Source organism: Mauremys reevesii, unplaced genomic scaffold (genome assembly GCF_016161935.1).
Source record: "Mauremys reevesii isolate NIE-2019 unplaced genomic scaffold, ASM1616193v1 Contig6, whole genome shotgun sequence".
Lineage (NCBI taxonomy): Eukaryota > Metazoa > Chordata > Testudines > Geoemydidae > Mauremys > Mauremys reevesii.
In genome coordinates this window covers 1241055-1259158 of record NW_024100873.1, presented here as the reverse complement: position 1 = coordinate 1259158, position 18104 = coordinate 1241055, and the positions used below count along the sequence as shown (strand labels likewise).

At 49.7% G+C, this 18104-nt stretch overlaps 2 protein-coding genes across 4 annotated transcripts in view; one reads left to right on the top strand and one right to left on the bottom strand.

Moving 5' to 3' along the window:
* The window catches only part of LOC120394454 (C-type lectin domain family 2 member D-like), a 100080-nt gene extending 83956 nt beyond the window's left edge, over positions 1-16124 (top strand). The window contains exons 5-6 of the mRNA XM_039518691.1: positions 15469-15578; positions 15974-16124. Coding sequence (XP_039374625.1) covers positions 15469-15578; positions 15974-16124 — 261 coding nt within the window. The remainder of the gene's footprint in view (positions 1-15468; positions 15579-15973) is intronic.
* Positions 1-18104, bottom strand: part of LOC120394448 (C-type lectin domain family 2 member B-like) — a 1239960-nt gene that overhangs the window by 165896 nt on the left and 1055960 nt on the right. The gene's annotated exons all lie outside the window — the stretch shown is intronic.

Here is an 18104-nt window from a genome sequence, read left to right as displayed (position 1 = left end):
AAACTCACAGAACCCTGTAACAGGATACTTCCCTTCCCTACATGCCGTCTTACCCCAGAAGTGCCTGAACTGAACAGACCTCTAAACAGGCATGGGCCTGACTCGATAGAATTGGACGGGGCAATGCCAACCCAGAACCTAGTAGTGTGGCTAGCCTCTGGGCCCAGGCCTCCTCTCACTGCTCCGGGGCAGGCTGAAGTCAGCAGAGTTAGACGGCTGTAGAAAGGGTCTACGGAGACGCCCTAGAACTTGAATCAATTCCTAACAGCCTACTTCCCCCCATGTGGCAGATACTAGTTCACCTTCTGTTCCACAAACCAGCACCCTGAAAACCAGAGGCAAAGGACAACAATCCAACGCTGATTATATTTTAAAACTGCATGATTTGAAAGCCCGTCCCTTGATTTTCTCAAGCCTAACTTGTGGCTGCTTGGGGCTGGATACTGCATCTGTTCCTTGAAAAGCCGACCCCTAAGCATAAAGCAGAAACCAGTCCTCACAACAAATAATGAGTGCAAAGGACTTCTGCACCCTCAGTTTTCAGGGGCTCATGCATCCTAGATCCTCCTTTTCAGAGCATTTAGCTTGGGTCCATGCCCAAATCTGAATGTCTCCCTAAGGGACGGATGTCAGCAGCTGCCTGTTGCACAGAGCCTGAGAAATGGGGATAGAGGACACTGATCCTGTCCCAAGTGAGGGAGGAATCCATGTACATAGCTCTCATTATCTGCTCCTGGCTCCACCAGATGCTGGATGATTGCTCCAGAAGGTGTTTGTGGAAACAGCCATTTCTACTGCTAATGGCTGTTCCCCTGGGCTGTGACTCACTGGAGGGTTCCTGGGAGACTGAATATCAGGCAGGCAGCTGCAGGGCTATTAGAGCTCTGCCATTACCCTGTCAGGCTGATGGTATGAGCCGCCACGGAGCTCAAAGTGGCACCTAAACTGGGACTGTGTAAGGCCGTAGGAGTGAGGGAGGGGTGTTGGGAGAGACAACAGGGCCGCCCAGAGGGGGGGGGCAAAGGGGGCAATTTGCCCCGGGCTCCGCAGGGGCCCCCAAGAGAAGAGCGGAGGCTCCCGCCTCCGCCCCTCTCCTGGAGCCTCGGCGCATGAAGCGCCGAGTCTCCGGCCGAGCCCCTGAGCCCCGCCCCGAGCCGAGCCGCGTGGTGAGGGGGCGGGGCTGGGAGCTCCAACGGGGCCTGAGCCTCGCCCCGCTCAGAGCGGCGTGGGAAGGGGGCGTGGAGCTCACAGCCCCGCCCCCTCCCCACGCGGCTCTGAGCAGGACGGAGCTCGGGCCCCGCCGGAGACGCGCTCAGGTAAGGGGGGGGGAAGCGGGACCCCCCCCCGCCGCGGGCCTTCGGGGCACTTTGGCGGCGGGTCCCGGAACGGAAGGGGCCCCCCGCCGCCGAAGACCCCGGGCCCCCGGAATCCTCTGGGCGGCCCTGAGAGACAAACCTGCAGTGCTGTGTTGCTGTGCTCTTAGAAACGAGTCACTGTTTATGTTCTGGGAGCACATGGCGTGAGGTCAGGACTCCTTTGTGCTGTGCACAGGACACACAGGGAAGCAAACTGACCCTGCCCCAAAGAGATTATAATCTGAATAGACCAGACAGGCAAACACAAAGAGGCAAGATCCTAGCCAGGCTGGAAAGAGTTACTTACGTGATCGTTATTGGATTTGTGCCTTTCATAGGAATCTCTAATTGCAAATTGTAAATGTTCTATAAATAGAGCCCTGTAAATCTGCAGGTATCCACTTTATATCTGTGGATATCCACTGACCATTACCACAGATAGCAACGCGGATGCGAATACACAGTAGGGTTCTGACACGGATCCTCCACCTGCCCTGGGCGGTGGACCGGGGGGCAGGAACACGGGCTGGAGGCTGCTCGGGCTCTGAGCTTGGGACACTTGGTGAGGGGCTGCTTGGGCGCCCCACCCAGAACAGGTGGAGGGTCCCCAAAGCTGCCACCGTGGCTCTCCCTGACTGGGCTCCGGCAGAGGTGATGCCTCGGAGCCTCAGCCTGGTCCTCAGTGTAGAACTCTGCAAATCTCTGGATGTGAATATCCACAGATAATTTTTGTGGTTAGCAGATTGGCTGCAGATACACATTTCTGTATCCGCGCAAGGCTCTACCTATAAATTGCAGGCTACAAATCTAGGAACAATTGGTCAAAAGACAAACAACTAACAAAGAGAGTCTTCTCTGAGAATAAGACACCTCCTTGTGAAAAACACAAGGCTGGCATACACTTGTACTTTATCTTAAAAAAACCCAAACAAGTTGTAAAGAGATTTGGTTTATTCAGGATATTACAAAGATGAGTGATGCTTAAGATGTGCAACCAGAGTCATAAACAAAGCCATACAAGCACCCTATTCACCCTTCCTCTTTGCAAAGAGAAAAACCTTTAGTTTTAAACCCACACAAAGAATTCTAGAAATATCCTCACTGAAACTGATTGATATGTTTTCTAAAGCCTTCATTCTTCAAACTTTAGGAACATTTATGATTGGAAAATGTTTTACAGAAGACTGATTACTTCTAACTCATGGTTTTCTCTCGAAGGTGAACCTTTGAGTTGTCTTTCAAATACTTAAGATGAAATAAGCTTTGTTTGAGATGTTTATTTGCAAATGTTTTGTATTTAAATTCAATCACTCCATACAATAACTGCCCGATACCATTGTTATATGAATAGTGAGATGTTTTCTGTACAAATATGGAATCAAATGACCTTGCTAGAACTGAGAACTAATATAAGAAGCCACTTGGGTATAAAATTATTTATATTCATGGGGAAATTAATTAGTTATCTGCCAGGGCTTGAGCAACTCCTTATCAAATTCAGGAAGACAAGAAGAACTTCTCCACGGATAGTTAAGAAGAAAAGACAGTGTTTTATTTGATCACCATTTAAGTTTAAAGACTCTCTTTAAGAATAATTTGTATTTAAAAATGATGTTAAGGGCTGAAATATAGGAGGAAATAGCAATGTTTGTATTCATTTGAAACAGAATTTCAACTCCTGTTAAAACCTGATGGAACTAATGGGATAGCTCAGAAAATGGAACGAATAAAAGAGTTACAGCCCTGCTGCACATGCATACCTAGAATGGAAGACACGACCAAAATCAGCCCATGAAGGTGTTGAGCCAATGAAAGGTGACAGTGGCTGATACTTGACTCCAGTCAAGCCCTTGAAAGAGAGGTGCTGTCCAGCTCCAGTCAGATCATGGAAAGAGAGGAGTATAATTCCTCTGAAGTGAGAGACTCTCTCTCCGATTATGGTTTTATGCTCTTACACACACTTCCACTCTGCTGCTTCCACACTTACACTCTCTTGATTACACTCTCTTCATTCTCACACAAACTCAGCCTGTTAATGTATTCTCATCAAACCTCCAAGCCAGCACCTCAAGAAGCAAACAAAGAGCAGCAAGACAACCAAGAAGAACAAAGAAGCTATAACACAACACCAAGAAGTAACTTTCAGTCCAGCACGGCTTCTGCACACGGTGACCTCGGCACTATAGAGACCTCGGCACTATTGGTGAAATGGAGTTTGCAAAAGCACTGCCAAGGGTTTACATTTAAATTGTTCTTGCAATAATTCTAATGGGATATGGAAATACTATGGTGATTTAGGGTACTAAAAGCTTCTCCTGTTAAACATCAGATTGTTCAGACCACATACACCGGGAGAGAAGACAGCAGCTAACCTTGATAAACAGATTTAATTGAAATTTAAAGTTCTTAATATTTATTAATTTGCCTGTCTCCACACTGCTCCTTTAATTGGTTCTTTTATTAACTTTGTCCAATTTCATAGGACTTAGTTCAGGTCACACACCTCTGCCTATTTATCGACTGTTTAGATTATCCATGATAAACCAAACAGGATTCACTGACCCTTAGACAAAGCCCCTGTGCCCATCTCTGAGTCAGGACTCATTGCTGAGTTGGGGAATAATGCACTCTGGTCCTAACTTACATAGAGGAGAGCATCCCACAGACTAGGCCCACTCTTCAAGGTGTAATCTCTGAGGACAGCTCTCCGAGAGAGACACGTGTAACTGAAGGAACCTTTGTTTTCTGATTGCTTGTGTTCTGTCTGGATTGAGGTTTATTTATCTGTTTGTTTCTTTCCTTTCCTTACCTACAGGAGGTTGGCAGTTAATCCTTTGGGAGTATATTGCTTGTCTTTCATCACACAGTGCCTCCCCTAATGCCTGCGAGGAACCCCATGTGCCTACAGTAGAGGGCATAACATCCTTGAGTGGGCATTGAGATAGCCAATCAGATCTGGCCCCTACCATTTCTTGTTTATCTGCACTCCACATTTTTAGTATTTTAGGGGATAAAATTACTCGGTGCTCAAGAACTTACAACACCCCTTCTTCCCCCACCGTCATCGCCCCAGTGGAGTTCTGCTGCTGGCTGCTTTCTAACCACCCCTGTCGGGAGCAGGGTGCTTGTGGCCAGTCCCTGCCCAAAAACTGGATCCCCAGCTACTCCTCTCCCTCCGCTCTCTCTCCCAGTCATGGGCTGCATTCCCTGAAGAGTGAACCCTGGTATTAGGTAGGGGAGGTGCTAGGGCTGAGCCTGTCCCCTGCGTATAGGAGACAAATTGAGTCACCTACATTCCCACGAAGAACGCAGGATTTGAAACCTTTGCAAACTAGCCCTGCTTGCTCTGAGCCTAAGGGTGGGTGGGTCTGGGTGGGAGGGGTGGCTCTATGGATCCCCTGCCTGTGCTGGTGAGTGCGAGGAAAGTCTCACCTCCCTTCTGCTGATGAGACTGCAACCAGCTAGCGAGCAGCTGGTCAGTCAGCATGGGCTGCAGACAGTGCAGTGCTGACAGCTCCGGGGCTCACGGCCAAGGTGCCAGGAAATGGGCACTGGGAGTGCAGCCCTCCGAACTAAATGAGCCCATTCTGGTGGCTGGCTAGGTGGGGCTCCACTGAGTGAGTTTCATAGAATCATAGAAGATTAGGGTTGGAAGAGACCTCAGGAGGTATCTAATCCAATCCCCTGCTCAAAGCAGGACCAATCCCCAACTAAATCATCCCAGCCAGGGCTTTGTCAAGCCAGGCCTTAAAAACCACTAAGGAAGGAGATTCCACCACCTCCCTAGGTAACCCATTCCAGTGCTTCACCACCCTCCTAGTGAAATAGTTTTTCCTAATATCCAACCTAGACCTCCCCCACTGCAACATGAGACCATTGCTCCTTGTTCTGTCATCTGCCACCACTGAGAACAGCCGAGCTCCATCCTCTTTGGAACCCTCCTTCAGGTAATTGAAGGCTGCTATCAAATCCCCCCTCACTCTTCTCTTCTGCAGACTAAATAAGCCAAGTTCCCTCAGCCTCTCCTCATAAGTCATGTGCCCCAGCCCCCTAATCATTTTTGTTGCCCTCCAGTGGACTCTTTCCAATTTGTCCACATTCTTCCTGTAGTGAGGAGCCCAAAACTGGACGCAATACTCCAGATGTGGCCTCACCAGTGCCGAATAAACATCTGACCTGAAGCCTCAAACTGTCCCCCGCCCTGGAGCAACGCGGCCTGCATGGCGCATTCACATAACACAGAATCTATGGGCAAAGTGAAGGCCGGATCTTCAACTGGCGTAAATTGGTATCGCTCCATTGGACTCAATGGGCCAGATCCCCAGCTGGTGTAGATCTGTAGAAGGGGATCCTTGGATGTACAAATGAGGGAATCTCGAGCAGAAGTAGATTGGTTGTGTTCATGGGCGCCAACTTATATGGGCTCTTGGAGCTAAAGCCCCAGGAATATTCATAATCAGGGGCTCTGCTCCACCAATATTTGGAGCTAGATTTTACCCCCTCCCCGGAGTTTCCCTGCCTGAATGTAAAGAGAGCGCACAGCACGTCTCTCTCCGTAGCCTAAGGGTTGCAGCATTAGCATAAGAGGAATGTGCTAACTACTGCTGAAGCACTCAGGAGGGGGAGGGGAGTGGAGGGGGCCTCCCCTCTCCTGCCCCTACCTGGAGGAGACACAAACGGGCCAGGAGACAGACATCATTCACCTGAGCAGCCGCTGGGGCTTCCGTGAGTGTTTGACCCTATGATTCCCCCCCTGCCCCAGCCCCAGTCCCAGCCCCTACTCCTACCCCCAGTGAGGCACAGCAGGCTGCACAGGGGAGGCAGGAAGCCACATGTGAAGGTAATGCCCCCTCCCCCGGCACCCACCAACCCACCCGCCACAGGAGGGATGGGAGAAGGAGGCTTCCTAGACCTGAGCAGCTGGGGCTTGGGTGAATTTTATGACACCCTGCTCCCCCGTCCCATAGCCACCACCACCCTGCCTACCCCACTTCTGCCCCATGCTGGGCAAGGGGCAGCCCCATCCACAGTGAAGTTATGGTGAGGGGCAGCAACATGGAAGGCCACCTGTGCCCCCCCCCCCAGTACCCATCATAGGGGAGGGGAGTGAGCTTTCTGGACCTGAGAGGGGCCCTAGGAGCATGTGCAGAGTGTGTGTGCCGTGGGGGGCAGGAGGGGTCCCTCCCCTGGAGCTTGCTGCTGCCAGTGGTGGTGACGGGGAGTCCTCTCTGGCCCTAGCCCTGGGGCAGCCTGTCTGCACCCCAAGTTCCTCATCCTCAGCCCTGCCTCACCCCAAAGCCTGCACCCCCAGCTCCGAGCACGCTCCTGCACTGTGAACCCCTCATCCCCAGCCCCACCTCAGAACCCTCACCTGAGGGGAAAAACATGCAACTTAAATTTGGTGGTCAGTTTGGAGTATCATTGTATTTAGCACAATATTTGATTATTTTACACCCTTCAAAGTATGTAACTGGTCGTATACAGGTGTTTTCTCTGAATACTGTCTGTGTGCCTCAGTTTCCCCAATGCATTTCTTAAGGCTCTAGATGGTGGGATAAGGGGGTGTGATTGTTGTAAAGCCCTAGAGGGCCAGTGTGATGCTGTCTGCACAGAGAATGGCCGACACCCTGTCTCCAGGCAACTGATGGCCTGGGCCACTCTCCTGCAAGGTGCCAACTGAAGGTGTTGGAGAACAAAGAGATCAGGTGGCCTCCTAATGCTTGGAAAAGAGACAAAGGCCAGAGGAGGGAGTGTCAGTGCCTGTGCAGACTTCCGGGAAGCGCATGGTGTGGAAGGGGATGCTGGGATGCTTTGGAACAACTCCATACAAAGCCAGTCAGGACTCTGGGGAAGCCTCCTCTCTGAGCGTACTGTCTCCAGGGCAAGAAGCTTACACCTTCCTGGGTCTGACCTCGGAGCATTCAGCATGCCCTTCCACACTGTGCACTTTCCACAGCGAGTCTGCCCAGGCAGGTCCTGGGGCAACCAGAGGTCCCTGCACCCCAACTCCGCAGTCAGATGTGACTCTCAGCCAGACAGTAAAACAGAAGGTTTATTAGATGACAGGGATACAGTCTAAAACAGAGCTTGTAAGTACAGAAAACAGGACCCCTCAGTCAGGTCCATCTTGGGGGTGGGAGCCCAGACCCAAGTTCTGGGCCTCTCGATTTCCCAGCCAGCTCCAAACTGACACTCCCTCATCTGGCCTTTGTGTCTCTTCCGGACAAGGAGGCCACCTGATCTCTTTGTCCCCAACACCGTCAGTTGGCACTTTGCAGGGGAAACTGAGGCACCCACACAGTATTCAGAGAAAACATTAAGAACATTCCCACTTTGTCACAACAGGTGCAACAAAATTTAATACCGTATATTAGGTATTAATAGGCAAGTGCTGCTTCTGACTTTCCACTTTTAATTGACCCTTGTAATCTTGTGGTGCTGACGCATTGTAGCTTCATTTTATATCAGCTTACAGGGTGAGACCGGGGGGTGGGGGGGCGCGCACCATTTTGGGCCCTACCAAAAATTATACGAACCTGCCGCCTATGCACACAGCTCCGGGCATCTGGAAGCAGGAGGTTCTAATGGCAACTGGTTTGTAAATTTAACTACAGCAGCTGCTCCTGCTACAACCCCCAGCCCCCCAGGGATGACGCAGAAGGGAGCTCACTCACCACGTTGTCTTCTGCTGGGACCAGAGCCGGTCTCTGAGCTGAGCCTGGTAAGGAAGAAGAAACATCCTCTAAAGAATCATAGGACTGAGAACTGGTGGGTGAATCAGTTTAATTAGCAATGGGATGTCTGAGACACACTCTGTGGGCGCCAATTTTGCCCTTTTTCCAGTGGGTGCTCGATGACCCCTCCCCCCAGCTGTTTGGCAGCAGCCAGGCAGGAAGCAGTGGGAGGTAGGCGGAGGAATGGGGACCTGGTGTGCTGGGGAAGGGGGCGAGCCGGGGTGGGGAAGGGGGGAGCTTGGCTGCTGGTGGGTGCTCCGGGGCTGGAGCACCCACGGAGTCGGCACCTATTTGGCTGGGACTTTTCTAAAGAGAACAGAACAGAGACAAATAGAAGAGAGACTCTAAGTAGCCAGGACATGGTTACTCATTTGACAATAGCAGGCGTGTTGGCTGTTAACAATAATCAATGAAACAGTGTCTGGCCCCACAGATTAGGCTGCCTGATCGAATTACCTACCAGTGCAGTCCAGTCTAATCTCAGCTCCCACCCCAGCTGTGCTGGTGCCCCTCAGTCTCCCTGCTATCCCAGCCCTGGGCTCTCCCTCTGTCAGTGCCCTTCAACCCGACTGACCCATAACCCCCAACCCCTGTTATCCCAGCCCTGGGCTCTCTCTCTGTCAGTGCCCTTCAACCCTGACTGACCCATAGCGCCCAACCCCTGCTATCCCAGCCCTGAGCTCTCCCTCTGTCATGGCTGTTCAACCTGAGCTATAGCCCCCACCCCCTGCTATCTGAGCCCAAGGCTCCCCCCATTAATGGCTATTAGCCAGGCTGGGTAAGGAATGGTGTCCCTAGCCTCTGTTCGTCAGAGGATGGAGATGGATGGCAGGAGAGAGATCACTTGATCGTTGCCTGTTAGGTTCACTACCTCAGGGGCACCTGGCATTGGCCACTGTCGGTAGACAGATACTGGGCTAGATGGACCTTTGGTCTGACCCGGTACGGCCTTTCTTATGTTCTTATGTTCCCTTGGAGCTTTCTCCCACCCATGGGAGGAGCTCAGCGCTTAGCCTGGCACCGCCTCTGCCCGTGGCGTGCAAGGCGTGACCTCGCACAGCCGGTGCGTGCAAGCTCACGCTTTGCAGAGGACACCACCGTTAGCTGCTTCAGCACCCAGCCCCTCTTCTTTTAATAAATGAAGCTCTGGAAGAGCTGCCTGTAAACATCTGCCAAACTAGTTCATTATCCACCTTCAAATCTCTCCTTGACACTCATTTTGCCGTAGCACCCGTGGCAAACTTGACAATGATCAGGCAGCTGGTGTGCTGCGACCACTGCCAATCCTGCAGACTGCTGTTGTGTAATAGTTTCCTCGTGCTCCCCCGTCGGTCTGTTTGCATCCATCTGTTGTCTCTTAGATTGTCAGCTCTCTGGGGCAGGGACCTTAGAGCCTGTCTAGCCATATGTTTATATTTTCCTTTAAATTGGAATATATACAAGATACTGAAGTAGAGATCAGAAAAATCCGGGGGGGGGGGGGAAGGATTGCAAATCAAGGGGTCAGAGTTAAGGGGGTTGTGACACAATGTGCATTTCTCTGGATTTTATAACAGCAACATCTGCATTACGCGGGCAAGCAAGGATTGGCAGGGTCCTTAACTATTCACCACCTTGCTTTCAAGGACTGCGGTAGACAACAACGCTACGAGTGCTTAACTGGTTTTGAATGAAGTTTAAGACCCCCCAAAAAATAATTTGATATGAGTGTTTCTGGGCAGTTTGGCACCAAATTCTCCACTTCTAGCCTCATGGAAGGCAATGACCTGCAGGACGAATGGTGACTGTTGGCCAAGAAATAAGAATGGTGTGGGAAAGAGTGTACCCAGAACGCCTGGCAGGGGGGAGAAGGGGTCCCGCTATAGGAGAGAAGGGGGAATGAAGGGCGTACATGGCTTCTGGCTTGGGGGGTTGGGTGTCATGCAGAGCCCCTGGCATGGGCAGGAGAATTGGGGATTATGTTGGCGAATAGAGGAAAGGAGGTGGGGACAGCACCTGGCATTACTGTAGTGCTGTAACACCAGGCTCATAATACCAGGCCCAAGGGCTAGTCACGATAGGGCTCCATTGTGCTGGGTGCTGTACAAACAAACCTCAGTAGAAGACAGCCCCAAAGAGCTCACAGTTCAAGCAGCCTCGGCAAACAACTCACCTGTGCCAAGCAAATGCTTCTGTGTTTGCAGGATCCGGGTCCAACAGGTCATGTTCATCACTGTGTTTTCAAGGCAACACTTTCAGGGGCCAGATCCCAGCTGGTGTCAATGGGCCGTAGCTCCACTGGACTCAACGGGGCCAGAGCCCAGCTGGTGTCAATGAGCCATAGCTCCATTGGGGTCAATGGGACCAGATGGCCCAGCTGGTGTGAATCAATGAAGCTTCGTTGACCTCAGAAGACCGATACCAATTTACACCACCAGGGGACAGGGCCCATGATATTGTTTATTGCATGTTTAGAGATGTTTCTTATTGCTGACAGGCGCAGCAGGGCGTGGGGACGGACTCAAGAATAGCCCCCCAGTGCCTTGGCTGCTCTCGGTCCTGCCTGCAGCCTGCAGCTTCCCTGTGACTTATTTCAGGGCATCCGGTCCAGCTTTGCCCTGTGATTGCTCCCTTTACGTGCTTCCCCACTCAGGGCCGGCTCCTCTTGCCCTTTCACAGTGCCAAGCCCTGCAGCTCACTAGCAGGTTGGTCGGCCTCTTGCATCTGAGCAGATACTGTGGTTTGACAGCTCGAGATGGGGCCAGCACTTTCTCTGCAGCCTTGAGCCCTCAGTTGGACAGGGTGAGTCTGTGGAGGGTCATTGCTTTCTTCTCGTCTCATCGGTTTCTGGGCAAGCCTGGAAGATGGAGGATGAAGAAGGTTGCACGGTATTAAACCTCCGACGCCAGGAGAAAACCACCACCCGCCTGTCACCAGGGAGGAGCCAAGGTACAGACTTTAGAAAGTTATTCTTCATTAGGGTGACCAGATAGCAACTGTGAAAAAACAGAACACGGGGTAAGGGGTAATAGGCGCCTATATAAGAAAAAGTCCCCAAAAATGGGACTGTCCCTATAAAAATAGGACATCTGGTCACCCTATGCTTCATGAGCATGTCACAGGGAATGAGTGCAGAGCATAAGTGCAGAGCACCATTATTCTGATGTGTGTCAGACAGGCTCTTCTTTGACCCTGTGACCAGCCATTCCCTGTTCCTGCTCAGAAATGGATATTTGCACTTTATGGTTGAGATTTTCAATGCTGGCTAAGAGATTTGGACACCTGATTTCCATCAAAATCAATGGGATTTGGGCATTCAATCCCCACAGGCTCTGATTTTCAAAGCTGCTTATTTTTAGGGCTGGACGGACAACAGGAATTCCCTTTTGTGAAAAATGTAGTGGGCTCAACATTTGTTTTAATTCTGCAGCAGAACAAAACACAAGATCCTTTGATATAGCAAAAACAATGAGGAATCATGTGGCACCTTAAAGACTAACAAATTTATTTGGGCATAAAGATGAAGGGGGTTCCAGCCCAGAAAGCTTATGCTCAAATAAATTTGTTAGGCTTTAAGGTACCACACAACTCCTTGTTGTTTTTGCTGAAACAGACTCAAATGCCTACCCCTCTGAAATTTGATATGGCAGGGACTTGAGCCTGGTTTCCCCACATCCTTGGTGAATGCCTTAACAGTGCCTGACCCTGAGAAAACTTCCACGAGAAGTTTTGATGAATCTGCATTTTCCGACCAAAAAGTTTTGCTGACAAATTCCTCACCAGCTGACCGCGTGCTCCCAGTGTGATGCTGAAACCAAACCTTAGTGTGGTTCTTGGATCCATAAATAGGAGAATACTGAGTAAGAGTAGGTTTCAGAGTAGCAGCCGTGTTAGTCTGTATCCGCAAAAAGAACAGGAGTACTTGTGGCACCTTAAAGACTAACACATTTATTTTAGCATGAGCTTTCGTGAGCTACAGCTCACTTCTTCGGATGCATAGAATGGAACACGCAGACAGGAGATATTTATACATAGAGAACATGACAAGGTGGAAGTATGCATAACAGGAAAAGTCTAATCAATTGTGATCAGTTATCAGCAGGAGGAAAAAAAAACTTTTTGAAGTGATAATTAAGATGGCCCATAGAAGGTGTGAGGAGAACTTAACATAGGGAAATAGATTCAATTAGTGTAATGACCCAACCATTCCCAGTCTCTGTTTAGGCCACAGTTAATTGTATCTAATTTGCATATTAATTCGAGTTCAGCAGTTTCTCTTTGGAGTCTGTTTTTGAAGTTTATTTGTTGCAAAATTGCCACCTTCAAGTCTGTCACTGAGTGGTTAGAGAGGTTGAAGTGTTCTCCCACTGGTTTTTGAATGTTATGATTCCTGATGTCAGATGTGTGTCCATTTATTCTTTTTCGTAGAGACTGTCCGGTTTGGCCAATGTACATGGCAGAGGGGCATTGCTGGCACATGATGGCATATATCACGTTGGTAGATGTGCAGGTGTACGAGCCACTGATGGTGTGGCTGATGTGATTAGGTCCTATGATGGTGTCACTTGAATGGATATGTGGACAGAGCTGGCATCGGGCTTTGTTGCAAGGATAGGTTCCTGGATTAGTGTTTCTGTTGTATGGTGTGCAGTTGCTGGTGAGTATTTGCTTCAGGTTGGGGGGGCTGTCTGTAAGCGAGGACTGGCCTGTCTGCCAAGATCTGGGAGAGTGAGGGATCATCTTTAAGGATAGGTTGTAGATCTTTGATGATGCGCTGGAGAGGTTTTAGTTGGGGGGCTGTAGGTGATGGCTAGTGGCGTTCTGTTATTTTCTTTTTTAGGCCTGTCCTGTAGTAGGTGGCTTCTGGGTAGTCTTCTGGCTCTGTCAATCTGTTTTTTCACTTCAGCAGGTGGGTATTGTAGTTTTTAAGAATGCTTGATAGAGATCTTGTAGGTGTTTATCTCTGTCTGAGGGATTGGAGCAAATACGGTTGTATCTTAGAGCTTGGCTGTAGACAATGGATTGTGTGGTGTGTCCGGGATGGAAGCTGGAGGCATGTAAGTAAGTATAGCAGTCAGTGGGTTTCCGGTATAGGGTGGTATTTATGTGACCATCATTTATTAGCACAGTAGTGTCTAGGAAATGGACCGCTTGTGTGGATTGGTCTAGGCTGAGGTTGATGGTGGGATGGAAATTGTTAAAATCACGGTGGAATTCCTCGTGAAGAAGTGAGCTGCAGCTCACGAAAGCTCATGCTAAAATAAATTTGTTAGTCTTTAAGGTGCCACAAGTACTCCTGTTCTTTTTGCAGATACAGACTAACACGGCTGCTACTCTGAAACCTGCAGTATTTGAGTGCACCTGAAAGAAAGCAAGGTAGGGAGGATGCTGCACGACTCCTGCCTGTTTAGTGTAACTCTCTTGTGCAGACCATGACCATAGGAGGGTGAGAAGACAGTTTCAAGAGTTGCTGTGGCACCCTGGTGTTTGTTTAAACAGCCCAGTAATGTTTTAGAGCCTCCAAGAAGGTGGAATATTTTGTAGATCAGATGTGCAGCTTGTTAGGTGTCGATACAGCTGGGAATCAGTGGGTAGCTGGAGAAAACAGGTGCAAGGCAAGGGAGGTGCAAGATGTAAGCAATTCCTATTAGGTCCAGTAAATCATAGTCACTTAGCATCTTTCTTACATTTGTGCAGAGACACCGTAGTATGTTACTCTTAACATTTTGTCCCGCAGAAGCTTCTCTCGTGGCTGAAAGGACCTACCAGCTGATGTCTCTGGCGCATCTGTTTAAAATTGAGGCCATTGATCCAAACGGGCTGTCACCACAGAAGCTACTGTAATGTTCTGAGAATCCACAGTTCTCAAGTCATTCATGCTCCTGGCAGGGCACCTCTGCTGTGACGTTTTTAGTCACATGTACTTTGGTACCAGAAGTTAGAAGTGTGGTGCTGTTCCTTAGAATGACGGCCCCTTGGGGCAGGGGCCACTTTTCATTCTGTTTGTACAGTGCACCTCTCAGCCCAGTCCTAGTTCTTGACTAGGGCTCCTAGGGACTCCTCCAAAGTTAATAATAATTAATAAAGAAGAATCTCTGGTAATCTGCATCTCTTCTGTCTTAAGTTCTTTTCCCTGGCCTGTGAAGTTATTGTTGATGTTACCAAGTCAGTCTTTCAGGTGACTCGCTTGGGAATTCCCTGCATTTATTTAGGACCCTTGGTATCCTCACTGTGACCTAGAATCATAGGACTGGAAGGGACCTTGAGAGGTCATAAAGGCCAGTCCCCTGCACTCATGGCAGGACCAGCACCATCTAGACCATCCCTGACAGGTGTTTGTCTAACCTGCTCTTAAATCTCCAATAATGGAGATTCCACAACCTCCCTAGGCAACTTATTCCAGTGCCTAACCACCCTGACTTTTTTTTTTCTTCCTAATGTCCAACTTAAACTTCCCTTGCTGCAATTTAAGCCCATTGCTTCTCGGCCTAGTTTCAGAGATTAAGATCAATTTTTCTTCCTTTTCTTTGTACTTGAAAGCAGTTATGTCCCCTCTGTCTTCTCTTTTCCAGGTTAAACAAACCCAGTTCTTTCAATCTTCCCTCATGGTTTTTAGGTCTTTCATCATTTTTGTTGATCTTTCTTCCTCCAATTTGTCCACATGTGTTCAGATCTGGGTGCCACATTTCAGGAAACAATACTCCAGTTGAGGAGGCCTAATCAGCACAGAGTAGAGTGGAAGAATTACTTGTGTCTTGCTTGCAACACTCCTGCTAATATATCCCAGAATGTTTGCTTTTTTCTTTTTTTTCCCAATAGGAGACTGTCCCTCTCTAGGGCTGGGCTGGCTCAGGTGTCTCCTGGGCTGCATGGTACTGGAGACGGGGTCGAGATCCCAGCTCAACTTGAAGAGCCAGTGCTCCAGGGCAGCCAGCTGAGGATGGGGAAGGCTCCTGTCAGCCCTGGTCCCTTCTGGCTGAGGACTGGGGTGGGGGGGGGGCTCTTCTCTCTCTCTGGCCCCTCCCAGCATCTCCTATTGAGATCAGCTGGGCTCTTTCTTTCCTCTTCCCCTGCGATGGTGAGGGGAGCTCAGCGGCTCTGTATGGAGAGGCTTTGACACAGAACGTGGCCTTGCCTCCCCAGCCCGCCATGCGGCTTAGACCCAGCAGCACCCAAGAGCTGCCCCAGCCCAGGGCAGATTGGGGTGAGGGGGAGCTGGGTTTGGGGTGGGAAGGTTAATACTGAATTACCCAGAGCTGGGCAAGAGGGAGGTGAAAATCCCCAGCCACCCCCTGGAAACACTCAGAGCCCTTCCGTGTCCACCTGGGATTCCCTGCCCAGAGCCTGGGGGAGCAGCAGGGTCGGGGCTCTGACACCACCTCTCCCTCTGCTGTTTTTAGGATTTCATGCTGCGCTATAAAGGCAAACCTGACCACTGGGTCGGCCTCCGGAGGGAGCAGGAGCTGGGCCAGCCCTGGAAATGGGTCAACGGCACCGAATTCAACAACCTGTGAGTCTTTTTGACCCAGCTCTTCTGTGTGGTGTTACTGCCGCTCCTTATGCTGCTGCTCACCTGGAATCTCCCTCTGGGGCAGTTTGGGTGGGTTGGGCCTGCAGGGGCCCATCCAGACCCAGCTGCATGTGCGGGGGGAGCAGGAACTGGGGTTAAAATACCCACCCGGCATAAATGCTCCACGGAGGCCAGTTGATCTTAGAACCTCTCCTGGCCCTGCTGCCCGCTGCCCCCTGCTGGGGATGGAGCCTGTGGCTGGTGCAGGAGGGGGAATCGTGAGGGGCCGTGAGTGCAGCAGCTCCCTGCACTGTGCAAGTGTCTCCCCCTGTCTGTGACTGACGGGAAACGCCCAACTCCTGCCTGACACCAGCTCCCTGGCTTCTGTCTTGCAGGTTTATGATAACAGCAGGTGGTGACTGCGCGTATCTGAATGATGAGAATTGGGTCAGCAGCTCACAGTGCACCAGCGAGAGACACTGGATCTGCAGCAAACGTGATGCGTTTACAAAGGCGAAGGAGGCGGCAGTGGAAGGGGGCTCATAACAAGAGTATTATTAAAATTAGCCCTGGAAAAGCCTGCTCACTCCCTTCCAGGAGCCCATTGGGTTGGAAGGGGCAGGGAGGGGGTAGGTGTGACACTGGCAGACCAGGTACCAGCTCATGCCAAAGTTCCCATGTCTCAGTAGGACACTGACAAATCCCCAGCTGGGGTCAGGCTGGCTCACCTGTGTGTTAAAATAGGTATTAGCATTATAAGCATGTGCTTAGACTTTAGTGAATGGGTGTGAGCTGCTGCAGCATTAATCCCGTTTCTGACAGTCGCATCCCACATTGTAAGGTGATATTGGAGCATTTGTGTTGGGAGCCTCTGTGACTGTGTAACTCACCAGACAGGAGAGTGAATTAACTAGTGCCTAGTGCTGAACTCCCAACAGCTCAGAGCACAGAGGAGGAGGTGGGATACCACAAGGGACTGTATCTATCTCGGTGCTGCTTGGACGCTGAGGGGCAAGGCTTTCGGAGTATATGCAAGAGATCCCCAGCTGCTGAGCCTGGGTTAGCCCTAAAGGACACAGAGCTTAGTATAGACCAGGGATACTCAGACTGCAGCTCACAAATGGTTCTTTGTGTCTCCTGTGCAGGGGGAGCTCTAGGCAGCAGCAAAGGAAGCAGGGTCCCCCCAGGACCCCACCCCCTACCTGTCCCCTGACAAACCCCTGGGACTCCCATGCCTATGCAACCAATGTCTGTCCCCTGACTGTCCGCCCGAACCTCTGACCCATCTAACCCCCCCTTCTCCCTGCCCCTGACTGCCTCCCCGAACCTCTGCCCCATCCAACCCCACCTGCTCCCTGTCCCTTGACTCCCTACCCCTTCTCCAACTCCCCAGCCCCCTTACCATGCCACTCAGACCAGCATACAAGCTGCCATGCTCCCCCACGGAGCCAACAGCGCCCCTCCCCACACACACACACCCAGCACCTGCCTTCCAGGTTTGAACACCTCAAAATTCAGAAGTGCTCAAGCTCAGTTTGGGCAGCTGTTACTTCATTTCTCCCAAATCAAATATACTGATCCACTGTAACTTGCTGTAGAAAAAGTAGGATAAAATTGAGCAAGAAATGCTTCCCAGTGGTTATTAGGACTGGAATTGCTATTTTCAACAGCCATTGCCGTTTGTTTGTTTTTTGTTTATAAGGAAGATAGTGATATGGGGAATTTGCCAATGCAATAAAAAGTAAGAGTGGAACAAAAGAATAATAAAGGTTTAGGAATATTAAAGAAGGTTTATATTATACATGGTTTATATATATATATATATAAATATGAAAAATGATTTATTGTTAGAAATGATTTTTTGAGACTTTACAATTAAAAGGTTTACGTTAGAAATAAATGTGATTCCCAAGATTTAGCCTCCAGCCTGCAAGCTGTGTCTGTGTGAAGCCTGCTCAAAGAGATACTTTGTATAAAACTTGTTAAACGTCAATTGACTCTAAGTGCCTTAGTTCTTAGAGAACTAAGTGCCTGTTCTCTAAGTGAAACTTGTAGTGGCTAATTTACTTTGTAATGGCCACTGTAAGCTGCTAAATGGTTAATTGACTCAGCACGGGAGCCATCAGTTGACCCTGTAAGCTGCTAATTGGTTAATTGACTCAGCTTGCAAGCCGTCCATTGACCCTATGCCTCAGGCAAAACTGTAATTACTACTTTGTAACCACCATGTAAGCCAAAACAGTGGCTATTATAGTATATAGATAAAGACCCCCACCCTCTGTAAATTCATTTTCATCTCACTTTATTTTTTTTAATGTTAAAAGACAAGGAGTCTCACATAAATTGGTAACACCCCGAAAGGTAAAGAGACAGTGAAATAAATGTGATTAAGATAAAGAATGTATGTGAATGAGTGCCTAGTTTAAATAAATAATGAATGAATGGTTAGGGAGTTACCAGCCTGAAGAATTCAGTGTCGGCTGAAGAAGGTATCAAGTAAAATCAACCAGATAACCCCCGGAGGGC